General features: G+C 47.0%; 1 protein-coding gene across 1 annotated transcript in view; it reads left to right on the top strand.

Annotated features, from left to right (window-relative positions):
- Positions 1-2,191: 2,191 nt before the first annotated feature.
- The window catches only part of ADRA1D (adrenoceptor alpha 1D), a 35,205-nt gene continuing 21,267 nt past the window's right edge, over positions 2,192-16,129 (top strand). The window contains exon 1 of the mRNA XM_039348366.1: positions 2,192-3,378. Within this exon, the coding sequence (XP_039204300.1) occupies positions 2,424-3,378 (955 nt within the window). The 5' untranslated portion in view covers positions 2,192-2,423. The remainder of the gene's footprint in view (positions 3,379-16,129) is intronic.

A 16,129-nucleotide genomic window follows, 5' to 3' on the forward strand; every position in this document is an offset into this window, starting at 1 on the left:
TAGAATAGAATAGGAATAACAATAGGAAAGAATTAGAATAGAATAGAATAGAATAGAATAGAATAGAATAGAATAGAATAGAATAGAATAACAGAGTTGGAAGGGACCTTGTAGATCATCTAGTCCAACCCCGCGTCCAAGAAGAGACTGGACAGCCATCTGTGCGGAATGGCAAAGGGTCTCCTGCTCCAACAGGGGGGGTTGGGCCAGATGACCTCCAAGGTCCCTTCCAGCTCTGATGGGTTTGTTGTTGTTTTTTCCCCCCTGCCAGGAGCCACCCGGGCACAGTCGGCGGCTCGGAGCGCTGCGACAAGTCGGGCGCCCTCCCGGCCCTTTGCTGCCCTCTAGCGCCTGCCGGGCGCCCGGTCGGAGCGCTGGGAATCCTTCAATGGAGCTATTTCGGGCAGCGGCGAAGCCCCGCCCGCCTCCCGCCGCGCCTCCGCGGACAAACGCGGCGGGGACCCTCCGCTCCCGCCCCGCCCCGCCTCGCCTCGCCTCGCCCCGGCCGGGGACTCGCTCCGCTCCGCGCCGCTTGCCGCTCCGCAGCCCCCCGCGCGCGGCACCTGAGCGCCCGCGGCTCGGTGCTGCGCAGGGACCGCCGCCGCCGCCGCCACCGCGTAGCCGAGTCCGGGCTTTGCAGGCTGGCTGCTGCGGGAGCGGGGAATTGAAGAAGCAGGCTGGTTGTCCGGTTCTGCGGAACGAAGGAGGCTTGAGGGAGCTCGAGAAGGGGTGAAGAGGCTTTCTTTCTTTCTTTCTTTCTTTCTTTCTTTCTTTCTTTCTTTCTTTCTTTCTTTCTTCCCTTTCCTTCCTTCCTTCTTCCCTTCTTCCCTGCCTTCCTTCTATTATTTCACCCACTTTATCCTTTCTTTCTCTGGTGCTTGTCCCTTCCTTCCTTCCTTCCTTCCTTCCTTCCTTCCTTCCTTCCTTCCTTCCTTCCTTCCTTCTATTATTTCCTGCACTTTATCCTTTTTTTGTGCTTGTCCTTCCTTCTTCCCTTCCCTCTATTATTTCACCCACTTTATCCTTTCTTTCTCTGGTGCTTGTCCTTCCTTCCTTCCTTCTATTATTTCACCCACTTTATCCTTTCTTCTGCTTGTCCTTCCTTTCCCTTCCTTCCTTTCTTCCTTCCTCCCTTCCTTCCTTCTATTTTCACCCACTTTGTCCTTTCTTTCTCTGGTGCTTGTCCTTCCTTCCTTCCTTCTATTATTTCACCCACTTTATCCTTTCTTCTGCTTGTCCTTCCTTTCCCTTCCTTCCTTTCTTCCTTCCTCCCTTCCTTCCTTCTATTTTCACCCACTTTGTCCTTTCTTTCTCTGGTGCTTGTCCTTCCTTCCTTCTTTTCTTCCTTCTTCCCTTCCTTCTATTATTTCACCCACTTTATCCTTTCTTCTGCTGGTCCTTCCTTCGTTCCCTTCCTTCCTTTCTTCCTTCCTCCCTCCCTTCCTTCCTTCCTTCTATTATTTCCCACACTTTCTTCTGCTTGTCCTTCCTTCTTTCCCTTCCTTCCTTCCTTCCTTCCTCCCTCCCTCCCTCCCTCCCTTCCTTCTATTTTCACCCACTTTTTCTTTTCTTTCTCTGGTCCTTGTCTTCCCTCTCTCCCTTCCTTCCTTCTTCCCTTCCCTCCTTCCTTCTCTTATTTCACCACTTTATCCTTTCTTTTTCTTGTGTCTTTCCTTCCTCCCTTCTTTCCTCTCCTTTTTCCTTCCCTTCTTTCCCTCACCCTCTCCCAGCTCACGGAAGGATAAAAGGCCTCTCAAAATAGCTCTGCTGTCAAACATTCCGGTGAAGAGTGCTGGGGTGGGGGGGGGAGAGGAAGTGTTAGCCTTAAGATTTGCTATAACCCGAAGAGAAAGGAGAACAGACGCCTGAAGGCGCATCGGTTGGGAGAAGCCAAGGGGAGGCGGACTTCTTGAGATCCAGCTCCTTTGCGGAATAAATCTGCCAGGGATGCTGCGTGGCTGGGGACGGAGAAAGCGGTGAGAAATGTTCGGACAAAGTCGACCTTCGCAGGAATTAACTGCAGGGGACAGGAGATAGTGTGAGAAAGAAAGGGAAAGAAAGACAGACAGACAGACAGACAGACAGAAAAAGAAAGAAAGAAAGAAAGAAAGAAAGAAAGAAAGAAAGAAAGAAAGAAAGAAAGAAGGAAGAAGGAAGGGAAGGAAAGAAAGAAAGAAAAGGAAGGAAAGAAAGAAGGAAGGAAAGGAAGGAAAGAAAAAAGAAAGAGAAAGAAAGAAAGAAAGAAAGAAAGAAAGAAAGAAAGGAGAAGGAAGGAAGGAAGGATTATCTCCAAAGGCTAAAAAAAGGGGAGGGGTCTTTGGGATTTTCCAGCCTTCCTGCTAAGATGTGGTAGGGGGCGTGGGAGACACAAGGCAGCGCTTCTGAGCCTGTCCCCAATGGAGTCTCAGCCGTCTTGAAAAAGAATGACTTTCTCTGACCGGATTAATGCCAGCTTGAATGGGAACCACACAGGAGACCTTGGCGGGATTAACGGGTCCTGGATCAGAGGAGATGTCCACTCCGACAGCGGCCGCAACGCCTCGGCGGCTGTGGGACTGAGCCTGCAGTCGGTGGGCGTCGGGGTCTTCCTCGCCATCTTCATCCTCCTGGCCATCGTGGGCAACATCTTGGTCATCCTCTCGGTGGCCTGCAACCGCCAGCTGAGGACGGTCACCAACTACTTCATCATCAACCTGGCCATCGCCGACTTGCTGCTGAGCACCACCGTCCTACCCTTCTCGGCCACCTTGGAGGTCCTGGACCTCTGGGTCTTCGGCCGCATCTTCTGCGACATCTGGGCCGCGGTGGACGTCCTGTGTTGCACCGCCTCCATCATGAGCCTCTGCATCATCTCGGTGGATCGGTACATTGGGGTCAAGTACTCCCTCAAGTACCCCACCATCATGACGGAGAAGAAGGCCGTCGTCATCCTGGGGGTGGTCTGGCTGTCCTCCATGGTCATCTCCATCGGACCCCTTTTGGGTTGGAAGGAACAGCCTCCGGAAAGCGACCAGCTCTGCACCATCACGGAAGAACCGGGCTATGCCATCTTCTCCTCCCTTTTCTCCTTCTACCTGCCCCTGTTGGTCATCCTGGTGATGTACTTCAACATCTACGTGGTGGCCAGGAGGACCACCAAGAGCCTGGAAGCTGGGGTCAAGAAAGAACGGAACAAGTCCATGGAAGTGGTGCTCAGGATCCATTGCCGGAGCGTCCTGGAGGATTCCTTGGCCAGCACCAAGAGACACACTTTCAGAAGCTCTCTCTCGGTCCGGCTTCTGAAGTTCTCCAGGGAGAAGAAGGCAGCCAAGACGTTGGCCATCGTGGTTGGAGTCTTCATTCTCTGCTGGCTGCCGTTCTTCTTCGTCCTGTCTTTCGGTAAGTGGGATCCCCCCTCGGCCTCATCACGTTTCCGGGGGTTGGTTGAGCAAGTGGTGTGGCCTGCCCATGTTTTATCTCTGGTTCAGAAGAAACAATTCTCTCCTCTTAGAAGAGATCAAGCATGGAGATTCTTATTCTCCAGTTGGGCCCTCCAGTGTGGCCTGACAAGTTTCTGGCTTTAAATCCAAATTCAGGGGTCCAAGGTGCTCTCTTGAGCTTGGTGGTTTTCTTGCAAACGGTTCATGACCCATCTAGGTAACATCATCAGTGCTAGAAGGGAGAAGGGTTTGTGGAGAGGAGGAGGAGGAGGGGGGGCAATGACGACAACTATGGGGTCCTTAGTGCTCTCTGAGCTTGGTGGTTTTCTTGCAGACCTTTCATGACCCATCTAGGTAACATCATCAGTGCTAGAAGGGAGGAGAAGGAGGAGGAGGAGGAGGAGGAGGAGGAGGAGGAGGAGGAGGAGGAGGAGGAGGAGGAGGAGGACTGTGGGATCCTAGGTGCTCTCTGAGCTTGGTGGTTTTCTTGCAGACGGTTCATGATCCAACTAGGTAACATCATCAGTGCTAGAAGGGAGAAGTGTTTGTGGAAAGGAGGAGGAGGAGGAGGAGGAGGACAACAACGACTATGGGGTCCTCGGTGCTCTCTGAGCTTGGTGGTTTTCTTGCAGACCTTTCATGACCCATCTAGGTAACATCATCAGTGCTAGAAGGGAGAAGGGTTTGTGGAGAGGAGGAGGAGGGGGGGCAATGACGACGACTATGGGGTCCTTAGTGCTCACTGAGCTTGGTGGTTTTCTTGCAGACCTTTCATGATCCATCTAGGTAACATCATCAGTGCTAGAAGGGAGAAGGATTTAAGAAGAGGAGGAGGAGGTGGTGGTGGTGGTGGTGATAGCGGTGGACTGTGGGATCCTAGGTGCTCTCTGAGGACTTTAAATGGACCTTTGACGTGCTTTTCATTACACGCAACTGGAAAGGTGTCGTTCTCGGTGGGTTGTGGGCCTGCAGATTGGGCAGGGCTGATGGGAGCTATAGTCCGACCGGGTCTGGAGAATCCCAGCTCTTCCTGTCCTGTTGCATTTCCTGCTTCCTTAAATCAGCGCCTCGCTGAAATTCTCAGTAAAATTATCTCTCGCCACAGATGTTTTCCAATACCTTCAGGTTCTTTGGAGAATAGCTTGGCCCCGTCTTCTCTGTGGCAGACCCTCAGATAATGGAAGACTGTTCTCCTGTCACCCCTAATCCTCTTCTGAACTTTTACAGAATAGAGTTGGAAGGGACCCTGGAGGTCATCTAGTCCAACCCCCTGCTCAGGCAGGAAACCCTATACCATTTCGGACAAATGGCTGTCCAGTCTCTTCTTAAAAACTTCCAGTGTTGGAGCATTCACAACATCTGGAGGCAGGTTGTTCCACTGGTTAATTCTTCTCACTGTCAGGAAGTTTCTCCTTAGTTCTAGGTTGCTTCTCTCCTTGATCAGTTTCCACCCGTTGCTTCTTGTCCTGCCTTCAGGGGCTTTGAAGAATAGCTTGACTCCCTCTTCTTTGGGGCAGCCTCTGAGATACTGGAAGACTGCTATCCTGTCCACCCTCGTCCTTCTCTTCGTTAAACTGGACATTCCCAATTCCAGCAACCGTTCTTTTTTCACTCATCCTGGTTTGAGGCACCGGGCTGTAAGCCAATCTTAAAGAACAGACAGGCAGCCCCAAGAATTGAAGAATGTGTAAGTTGGAAGGGACCAGTCAAACATGTCAAACTCACGACGTCACGTGATGTCGTGCAATGTATCGGGACTGTTTTGCCATTGCCGGGGTTTTTCCCTCAAGGACAGGGTCTTCCTTTTGAACCAAATATTGGTCCATTGGTTGTGACAGGATCCGATTGACTGGCGTGTCACCTGAGTCTGACGTCCGGGGCTGAGAGGAAGTGACTGGCCCAAAGTCACCCAGCCGACTTTTAGGTCTAAGGCGGGACTAGAACTCACCGTCTCCTGGTGATTGGCCCAAAGTCACCCAGCCGGCTTTTAGGTCTAAGGCGGGACTGGAACTCACCGTCTCCTGGTGATTGGCCCAAAGTCACCCAGCCGACTTTTAGGTCTAAGGCGGGACTAGAACTCACCGTCTCCTGGTGATTGGCCCAAAGTCACCTAGCCGACTTTTCGGTCTAAGGTGGGACTAGAACTCACCGTCTCCTGGTGATTGGCCCAAAGTCACCCAGCTGACTTTTAGGTCAAAGGCGGGACTAGAACTCACCGTCTCCTGGTGATTGGCCCAAAGTCACCCAGCCGACTTTTAGGTCTAAGGCGGGACTAGAACTCACCGTCTCCTGGTGATTGGCCCAAAGTCACCCAGCCGACTTTTCGGTCTAAGGCGGGACTAGAACTCACCGTCTCCTGGTGAATGGCCCAAAGTCACCCAGCCGACGGTCTAAGGCGGGACTAGAACTCACTGTCTCCTGGTGATTGGCCCACAGTCACCCAGCCGGCTTTCATGCCTAAGGCAGGACTAGAACTCACCATCTCCTGATTTCTAGCTTGATGCCTTAATCATTAAACCCAAACCGGCTTTCTTCTTGCTCTTAGAAAAATAGTATTCCTCTGTGGAGCAAATGAGGAGTAGATTCTGAAACCCATCCGATATAGTTAGCCTGGATTGCTGATGCATTAAGCAAACTCAAGTTAACGGTCAATTTTTTATTTTTTCCTTTTGGGAAATTGGGATTTACGACCACAGGAACCTCAGGGGGGAAAAAAAATCACTGTTGATTAGTGTTCCTGGTTAGCTCATTATAGCCTGCCCACGCTGGCTGACTAAAATTGAAACTGTTGTTTGGCTTTGCATCCCACTCCCAAATTAAGGAAAATTCCCTGAGCCTTTTTTCTAGATTAAAGGAAAATTAATTCTCCAGTATTATCCCTGAACGTTATTAAATAGGCTAATATACCAGTTTATAGAAAATATCCAGGCAGGAAACACAGCATTGGATCAATTGTCTGAAAAACGGTGTTTTGTTTTTTTTTTCAACTTTGGCACCTTTCAGCTGTGTAGGCTTCGACTCCCAGAATTCCCCAGCCAGCATTCTGGCTGAAGGATTCTGGGAGTTGAAGTCCCCACAGTTTAAAGCTGCTGAAATTGAGAAACACCTAAAGGACACTAGGCAATGTGTATTTCTAATCAACCTAAGGAGGCTTAGGTGGATGGGAGACCACTAAGAAATCCAGGAACGATAAAGTAGACTGAGAATTTGAAATATCCCAGGAAAAGGTAGCGGTTGGGTTTGTGGCATGGGTTGTGTAGACTTGTTGGTCAGTTATAGGGGGATCATGATGTGTATTCAATGCAGGGCGTGGTGTCTTGGAAATCTCAGGCCTTTTTTAATCTGACGTTTCTAGTCCATATTATGGCCAAAAAAAAACCTGTTAGAAAGCGGCTTGCACTAATCTCAGCATGTGAAGCAAGCAGTTTATGGAGAACAATGTTCAGTTTGTTTGGCTCTCTCTCCTGCAAAAATAATCTAAAAAATAGCTTGGGTGGGTTGCAAGAAATGAGGCATCAATAGAAGAAGTAACATTTATTCAGTGCAAAAGCGGACTTTCTAATCAGCTTCACAAAGATGTGGTGATGCCTGAACACTTTGGAGTATTTTTAAAAGAGAAAATTGGGTCTTCAATGTTTAAGCAGGGCTGGCTGGGGAATTCTGGGAGTTGAAATCCAGCATCTTAAAGGTGCTGAGGATAATAAACACTCCTCTAACGGAAGCTTATCGTCCCAATAGCTGATTTTTAAGCGTGTACATGTGGTGCCGTCTTTCACATTCACACACAAGGTGAGGCACAATGACTTTAAAAGGAAATACAAGTCAAAGAAATAGCCAGTAAAAAGAGCCACTAATTTTTGTCAGCCAAACTTTTTTGCCTGTTTCAGAAATTTAGGTGTGTTTGTTTGTGTCTTTTTGTGCTTGTGTCTGAGAGACAGGAAGGAAGGAAGGAAGGAAGGAAGGAAGGAAGGAAGGAAGGAAGGAAGGAAGGAAGGAAGGAAGGAAGGAAAAAAAGAAGGAAGGAAAGAAGGAAAGGAAGGAAGGAAGGAAGGAAGATATAGAAAGGGAAGGGAGGGAGGAAGGAAGGAAAGAAGGAAGGAAGGGAGGGGTGAGAGGAAGAAAGGAAGGGAAGAAGGAAGGAAGGAAGGAAGGAAGGAAGGAAGGAAGGAAGGAAGGAAGGAAGATATAGAAAGGGAAGGGAGGGAGGAAGGAAGGAAGGAAGGAAGGGAGGGAGGAAGGAAGGGAGGGGTGAGAGGAAGAAAGGAAGGGAAGAAGGAAGGAAGGAAGGAGGATATAGAAAGAGAAGGGAGGGAGGGAGGAAGGAAGGAAGGAAGGAAGGAAGGAAGGAAGGAAGGAAGGAAGGAAGGAAGGAAGGGGTGAGAGGAAGGAAGGAAGGAAGGAAGATATAGAAAGGGAAGGAAGGGAGGGAGGAAGGAAGGAAGGGGTGAGAGGAAGAAAGGAAGGGAAGAAGGATATAGAAAGGGAAGGAAGGGAGGGAGGGAGGGAAGGAGGGAGGGAGAAAGGAAGGGAAGAAGGAGATAGAAAGAAGGAGAAGGAAGGAATTTCCCAGCTTTAAGAGCCAAAATTCATGGGGAGTTATAAAATAGAACGGAATCAATGAGACAACTCTTGAATCTGAATGTTGAAGACAACTGCTAGATCTTTTTAGGCACCAGAAGGCACACGGAGCTCATTTCCACCTTACCTGTGGCAGTGCAGTGTTGTGGTTAGTGCTGGGTGTGAATCCAATTTCCTCTCAACCGTGGAAAGCCCGTGGAAAGTCACTCCTTCGCGCCCACGCACACCCGCTTTCTGCACGTTTGCACAATCTCCATCTTAGCGTTGTTGAGGAGAGCTCGACCAAGAAATTCAAAGCGTGGTAATTTTGCCTGCGAATTTTGATCACCTGACCGTCACCAGGTCGTAAAGGTGAAATACGGTCATCAGTCCCTTTTTTCCCAGTGCCGCCGTAACTCTGAGCGGACACTAAATGAGCTGTTGAAAGTCAAGCACCGGCTGCCGTTCGTCCTTGCTCTTTGCTGTATAAATCTTTCTCCTTAAAAAAAAAAAAAAGGGTACAATTGATTCGCAAAGCTTTGCAGGCTGGCAACGACAGCGACACCCTATGAATAATAGCGTGCAAAGGACAAAATGTTGGCATCCCACTTGAGCTGCTAGCTTTTTTTTTTTTTAAATGCAAGCCAGCTCTTTATGCAAAAGACCTCGAGGTCTCCAGCCTTTGGGGCAGGGGGTCAGACTAGAAGACCTCCCGGAGCCCTTCCAGCCCCAGGCATCTATGACTCGAAGACGTGGTTAGCGTAGAATTTGTCTGTCGGCTGCATACAGGTAGACTTTGACTCCTAAGCCCAGCTCGGCCTCAAATTTCTGTTGGCCAAGCAAGACAACGTTCAAGTGAATTGTGGCCAACTTTACATCCTTTTTTGCCATGTTGTTAAGTGAATTGTTTCCTTCGTTAAGTGACTCATGCGGTCGTTAGACCTTGCTAGTGACAATGGGCAAGACTCCAGGATGCTGCAATCATTTTAAATACAAGCTAGCTGCCAAGAACCCATAGCTTGATCATCGTGACTGTGGGGGGCTGCTGCCATAGTCATAAGTACGAGGACCAGCCATAAGTCACTTCTTTCAGTGCCATTGCAACTTTGAGCAGGCGTTAATTGAATGGTTTAAGTTGAGGATGCCTTGTATTGAATAGATATCAGAAGAACTAAGGAGAAACTTCCTGACAGTGAGAACAATTAACCAGTGGAACAACCTGCCTCCAGAAACGGTGAATGCTCCAACACTGGAGTTTTTTAAGAAGAGACTGGACAGCCATTTGTCTGAAATGGTATAGGGTTTCCTGCCTGAGCAGGGGGGGTTGGACTAGATGACCTCCAAGGTCCCTTCCCACATTATTATTATTAACATTAATATTATTAATATTATTATTATTATTATTAAAACAATATGATATTCACTGGATCCTTACAGCTTGGGGCATGTGAAGTACCTCTTTACAATGCCTTGGTATGGCCATACTTGGAATACGGCATCCAGTTTTGGTCACCATGATGTGAAAAAGATGTTGAGACTCTAGAAAGAGTGCAGAGAAGAGCAACAAGGATGATCAGGGGACTGGAGGCTAAAACATATAAGGAACGATTGCTGGAATTGGGAATGTCCAGTTTAATAAAGAGAAGGACAAGGGGGGACATGATAACAGTGTTCCAATATCTCAGGGGCTGCCCCAAAGAAGAGGGAGTCAAGCTATTCTCTAAAGCGCCCGAAGGCAGGACAAGAAGCAACGGATGGAAACTAATCAAGGAGAGAAGCAACCTAAAACTAAGGAGAAACTTCCTGACTGGAAGAACAATTAACCAGTGGAACAACCTGCCTCCAGAAGCGGTGAATGCTCCAACACTGGAAGTTTTAAAGAAGAGACTGGACAGCCATTTGTCTGAAATGGTATAGGGTTTCCTGCCTGAGCAGAGGGTGGGACTAGATGACTTCCAATGTCCCTCCCAACTGTGTTATTCTATATGCGTTGGTGCAGTCTTGAAAAACACAAAAAACGCCGCCACCAGCTACCGTATTTACGCCTTTCTCAAAACAAAGGGAAGAGTGTAGCTATTATCTAAACAAATACAGCAGTAAACATCTGCTAACTCCACTTTACTAAGGTTCCTCGGTCAACAATCTGGCCGGTGAGCTCCTCAAATCCGGAATTTTAGAGCTGCGTCGAGCGTTTCCCAGCGAGATATATTTAACATAAGTCTCCTCTCTGATTGAGAAGATGTAAAAGTGACGGAGCTATTTTTACGCAGTCCAGCGCTACAGACATGAGTCAGCTTCCACCTCTTCTGAATACAGATTGGCAGTTCTGGGCTGGAGAGAGGAGGTGGTGGTGGTGGGTGGTCCAAAGCCAAAAAAGAGAAGTGGGGGAAATAAGAAGATTTGAGACCCCAGATCTGGGCATTTCCCCCCTCTGCAATGCATCTCTGGGGCTTCGAACCGAAAGGGGGGGTCCAGAGCATGGGACACACTGAGGCTCCTTGCCAGGTATTTGTCACTGCAAGCCGCGTTTGCGTTAATAAAGGAGAATCTTTGTAGCTCAGGGTTGAAATGAGGGGTCCTGGGTGCTTTCTGAGCTTGCTGGCAACATCATCAGTGCTAGAAGGGAGGGAATGTGCAGGGGGGGGGAGGAGGAGGAGGAGGAGGAGGAGGACGACGACGACGACAACTGTGGGGTCCTTAGAGTTCTCTGAGCTTGTTCATTTTCTTGCAGACGTTTCATTACCCCACTAAGCAACATCATCAGTGCTAGAAGGGAGGGAATTTGCAGGGAGGAGGAGGAGGAGGAGGAGGACTGTGGGGGTCCTTGGTGCTCTCTGAGCCTGTTCGTTTTCTTGCAGACGTTTCATTACCCAACTAGGCAACATCATCAGTGCTGTGATAATGAACCACTGATGAAGTTACCTACTTCGGGTAATGAAATGTCTGCAAGAAAGCAACAAAGCTCAGAGAGCACCAAGGACCCCTCAGTCTTAGCATTACCCAGTGCCAACGTCCTTGTATGTGTGGTTGGAGGGAAATGTTGCTGGCCTGGCTGAGGAATTCTGGGAGTTGAAGTCCACCAGTCATCAAAGGGCCAAGTTTGAAAGGCCCCCTGCTCTATAATATTATCCCACCTCTCAAGGGCAGTTTGGCACGTCTTGTGCACCACAGCGAAAGGAGATGAATTTCATTTTCATTGAGCTGCCTGGAGAACAAGCCCAGTGATGTAATGTGGGATTAACTGAATTGGGCTGATTCACAAGCCATGTTTCAGCAGATCCTGGCTTAGTGCAATGCCTAGACTGATATCTACCAGGAATTAAGAACTACTGTGTGATAAAGACGTTCTGGGTGGCTGAGTTTTGACTGTTTTGACTGTTTGTGGATTTTGTTATGTTTTGTTTCGTGTTTTAAAAGATCCAGACACACCAAGCTATCCGGAGCATAATCCATCTTTATTTCTCCATTCATTTCCTGCTCTCCAAAAAAAAATCTGCAGGAACTTTCACCAACCTGGTTTGATAGTGCAAACTTGGGAGACTCCAAGTGGTCTTGCAAAATAATCTGGGGAACCATCATGCCATATCACTCACACACACACACACACACACACACACACACACACACACACACACCACATACATGGGGAGGGAAAGAATTTACAGAAGCATCTTGAAGCCTCGTTTATTATTTTTGTGTTTTCGAAGGGTTACACGTGTCTCTAGGATGGATCAAAGCCTGGGAAATTTGGAGTAAACCTTTTCATGCCAGCTTGTCCTCCAGACCTGCTAGAGATCTTAAATGGCTTGACCACGTTCGTGGAGGTGTCTGAAAGTTGTCTGAAGGTTGTATCCTTGCAACTGGACTCATTTTTTTTTGTTGTGAGTTTGTGAGGGGTTGGGCTGCCCATGCAGGCCGCTTCATCCGTCAGAGCAAGCAAATTATTGTTGGAATGTACCAACTTCAACCTCAATCAATGAATCAGAATAGAGCTGGAAGGAACCTTGGAGGTCATCTAGTCTAACCCTCTGCTCAAGCAGGAGACCCTATACCATTTCAGACAGATGGCTATCCAGTCTCTTCTTAAAAACCTCCAGTGATGGCGCGCCCATGATTTCTGAAGGCAAAAACTGTTCCACTGGTTAATTGTCCTCACTGTTAGGAAGTTTCTCCTTAATTCCAGGTTGCTTCTCTCCTTGCATTAGTTTCCCTCCATTGCTTCTTGTCCTGCCCTCTTGTGCTTTGGAAAATAAATGGTCCCCCTCCTCTTTGTGGCATACTGCTATCATATCCCACCTAGTTCTTCCTTTCTCTAGACCAGTGGTTCTCAACCTGTGGGTCGGGACCCCATTTGGGGTCGAATGACCATTTCACGGGGGTCGCCAAACAACGCCGTCCGCCATTTTTTCCCCCCTTTTCTTTAGCTGTGCTACTCCCTTTTATTCTACTGGCTTTTGAAAGCCAATAGAATAGACTCTCTTGAATAGAGTCTAATTCTATTGGCTTTCAAAAGCCAATAGGAATTGTCCAGGCTGTCTCTGCCCTGCTGAGCCCGCCAAAAATCCCATTCTGCAAACGGTGCTGCACCGGTTGAGTAGTCCTCGACTTACGACCGGTTGAGTAGTCCTCGACTTACGACCGGTTGGGGTTCGGGGCATTAAAAAGATTGAGAACCACTGCTCTAGAAGGCCATACCCAGTTCCTGTAGCCGTCCTTCATATGTTTTAGTCTCCAGGCCTTTAATCATCTTAGTTGCCCTTCTCTGCCTTTTTTCCAAAGTCTCAACAACTTTTTTGTAATGTGGTGATCAAAACTGGATGCAGTATCCATCCAGTTTTGCAACATCCATCCTCCCCAAAGTGCATCGCAATACGTCGATGAAGATTCTCAAGCTTCCTGCTACAGTTGTCTGAAGGATGAGTCATTTGCAACTGGGCTCATTTGTCGTTGTTAGTTTGAGAAACATCTCCCAAATGAACAACAACAATTAGTCCAGTTGAAATCATTCAGCCTTCACTGGTCCACCTCTTCTCCAAAGCGCCAGAAGGCCAAGACAAGAAGCAACGGATGGAAACTGATCAAAGAGAGAAGCAACCTGGAATTAAAGAGAAACTTCCTAACAGTGAGAACAATTAATCAGTGGAACAACCTGCTTCCAGAAGTGGTGTTCCACTGGTTGATTGGACAACCATTTGTCTGAAATGGTGTAGGGTTTCCTGCCTGAGAAGGGGGCTGGACTAGATGACCTCCAGGGTCCCTCCCAACTCCGTTATTCCGTTATTCTATTCTGTTATTGAGAACCTTCATGGAAAATCGTGGAGATGATTTGCTGTTGCTTACGCAGAGAAGGAGATAGCTCAGCATCTTCGATAGCTTCTTGTTGTTGTTAGTTGTGAAGTCGTGTCCGACCCATCGCAACCCCATGGACAACGTTCCTCCAGGCCTTCCTGTCCTCTACCATCTTCTGGAGTTCATTGAAGCTCACGCCTACTGTGATTCCATCCAGCCACCTCGCTCTCTTTCGTCCCCTTCTTCTATTGCCCTCCATCTTTCCCAGCATTAGGCTCTTCTCCAGTGGATCCTTCCTTCTTATTAGGTGGCCAAAGTACTTGAGTTTCAACTTCAGGATCTGGCCTTCTAAAGAGCAGTCGGGGTTGATCTCCTCCAGGACTGACCAGTTGGATCGCCTTGCAGTCCAGGGGACTCGCAGGAGTCTTCTCCAGCACCAGAGTTCAAAGGCCTCCATTCTTTGGCACTCAGCCTTTCTTACGGTCCAGCTTTCACAGCCATACATTGCAACTGGGAAAACCATGGCCTGGACTATACTATACTATATTCGATAGCTATCTGGAAGCTATTTGGTTTCTTAAAATCAAATATCAGGAGCTGAAGTCCGCTTCAGTTTTTGAAGCCTGAACTCAAGTTCCCCTGATCTTTGTTTATTTTCTCAATTCTTAGATTGAGGGTTCTTGGGATGGAAACCAAATTATGCTTGGAATTCTGAACGTGGGGGCTGAACATTGTGGTCTTAACATTTCAGCGAGAAGACTCAAGTTTTAGGCATCATTTTTCAGGCAGCCAAGGAAGCTGTTCTCAAGAACAACATTGGGAAAAGGCCAGGGCATCCTTTTATTTTATTTTATTTTATTTTATTTTCTCAGTTAAATTTGGGTCCTGAGACGTGGCATATCTAGGTTTCAAGACGTGACCAAAATACAGATTCAGCTCCTGAGCTGAAAGTCAGTTAAACTGTCCCTAGCTAAGAGCATGAGATTCAATGTAGCTTTTCTTTCCCACACTAGAAAAAAGGATTTTTTTTAGAGGATTTTTTTGGGGGAGACATCATATATCAGGTGGATTAAACTGTGAGATCTGGGGCTCTAGAAAGAGTGCAGAGAAGAGCAACAAAGAAGAGGAGAGGTCTGGAGGCTAAAGAATACGATGAACGATGGAGGGAACAAAGCACCAGAGGGAAGGACGAGAAACAATGGTTGGAAACCGATCAAAGAAAGAAGCAACCTGGAATTAAGGAGAAACCCTGTCCCATTTCAGACAGTGGCTGTCCAGTCTCTTCCTATAAATCTCCAGAGATAGAACACCCAGAACTTCTGGAGGCAGGCTGTTCCACTGGTTAATTGTTCTCACTGTCAGGAAATGTCTCCTTCGTTCTAGGTTGCTTCTCTCCTTGATTCGTTTCCATCCATTGCTTCTTGTCCTGCCTTCCGCCTCTTTGGAGAATAGCTTGACTCCCTCTACTTTGTGGCAGCCCTCAAGACTCCACATGTTTGAAGCCCTCAGCAACATCTGGTGTTCCAGCTTCGGATTCTGCATTGCCCTAATTTGGTTACTCTGTTTTGGCATCGAGAACTTAAAATATCATTCATTTCCCCTATTTTTCCAAGGAGTTGTCTTTCTGGCCACAATAAAGCTCCACCTGGTGTTTCCTTCAAGAGCTGTTTTGCAATCGGAGCAAAGTCCGTCTCTGGCACTTTCCCATCGCTCCCACGTTAAATGCAGCAGGCGAGCTAAAATACCCTGAAATTTACAGCCTGCCAGCTAAAAAAGGACTCCCATTATTTAATATAGGTACTCTGCCCAAGAAAATATGGCTTATCATCCAAAGGCATTTATTTTCTGGAAACAGAATGTCCTCTTTAAAATGCTTTTAACGCTGAACCGCCCACTCTGGCAGGGAGTAATTAAATTAAATTTGGGGACATCACAGGGCATATTAATCCCGCATTACATCCCGGCGAGCCCCGAAAGATACAAATATGGATTGGAAAGCCATTTTTTCTGGGTTTGTTTGCACAGATGCATATAAAAGGACCGCCTATTTATACGTTATTTTTTTTTACCCTTTATCTCTTATATCGTAATTATAGCTACTTTGTTCATTAAGCTAAATGGCCTTGTAAAAAAAAATTCCTTAGGATGGGTAAGTCGTGAAACGCATGTAGTTATTTGTCTGTCTGTCTGCCTCTCTCTCTCTCTCCGTCTGCCTGCCTGCCTGCCTATCTATCTATCTATCTATCTATCTATCTATCTATCTATCTATCTATCTCTCTATCTCTATCTCTCTGTGTGTCTATCTGTCTATCTATCTATCTATCTATCTATCCATCTATCTATCCAATTCGATCTATCTGTCTGCCTGCCTGCCTGCCTGCCTATCTATCTATCTATCTATCTATCTATCTATCTATCTATCTATCTCTATCTCTCTCTCTATCTATTTATTTATCTATCTATCCATCTATCTATCCAATTCTATCTATCTATTTATCTCTATCTATCTATCCAATTCTATCTATCTATCTATCTATCTATCTATCTATCTATCTATCTATCTATCTTTTTCTCTATCTATCCATCTATCTATCCAATTCTATCTATTTATCTATCTATCTGTCTGCCTATATCTATCTATCTATCTATCTATCTAATTCTATCTATCTATCTATTTATCTATCTATCTATCTATACAATTCTATCTATTTATCTGTCTGTCTGCCTGCCTGCCTGCCTATCTATCTATCTATCTATCTATCTATCTATCTATCTATCTATCTATCTATCTATCTATCTATCTATCCTATCTATCTATCTCTATCTATCTATCTATCCAATTCTATCTATTTATCTATCTATCT

This window comes from Crotalus tigris, unplaced genomic scaffold (genome assembly GCF_016545835.1).
Source record: "Crotalus tigris isolate CLP2741 ecotype Arizona unplaced genomic scaffold, ASM1654583v1 scf7180000018151.1857312, whole genome shotgun sequence".
NCBI lineage: Eukaryota > Metazoa > Chordata > Lepidosauria > Squamata > Viperidae > Crotalus > Crotalus tigris.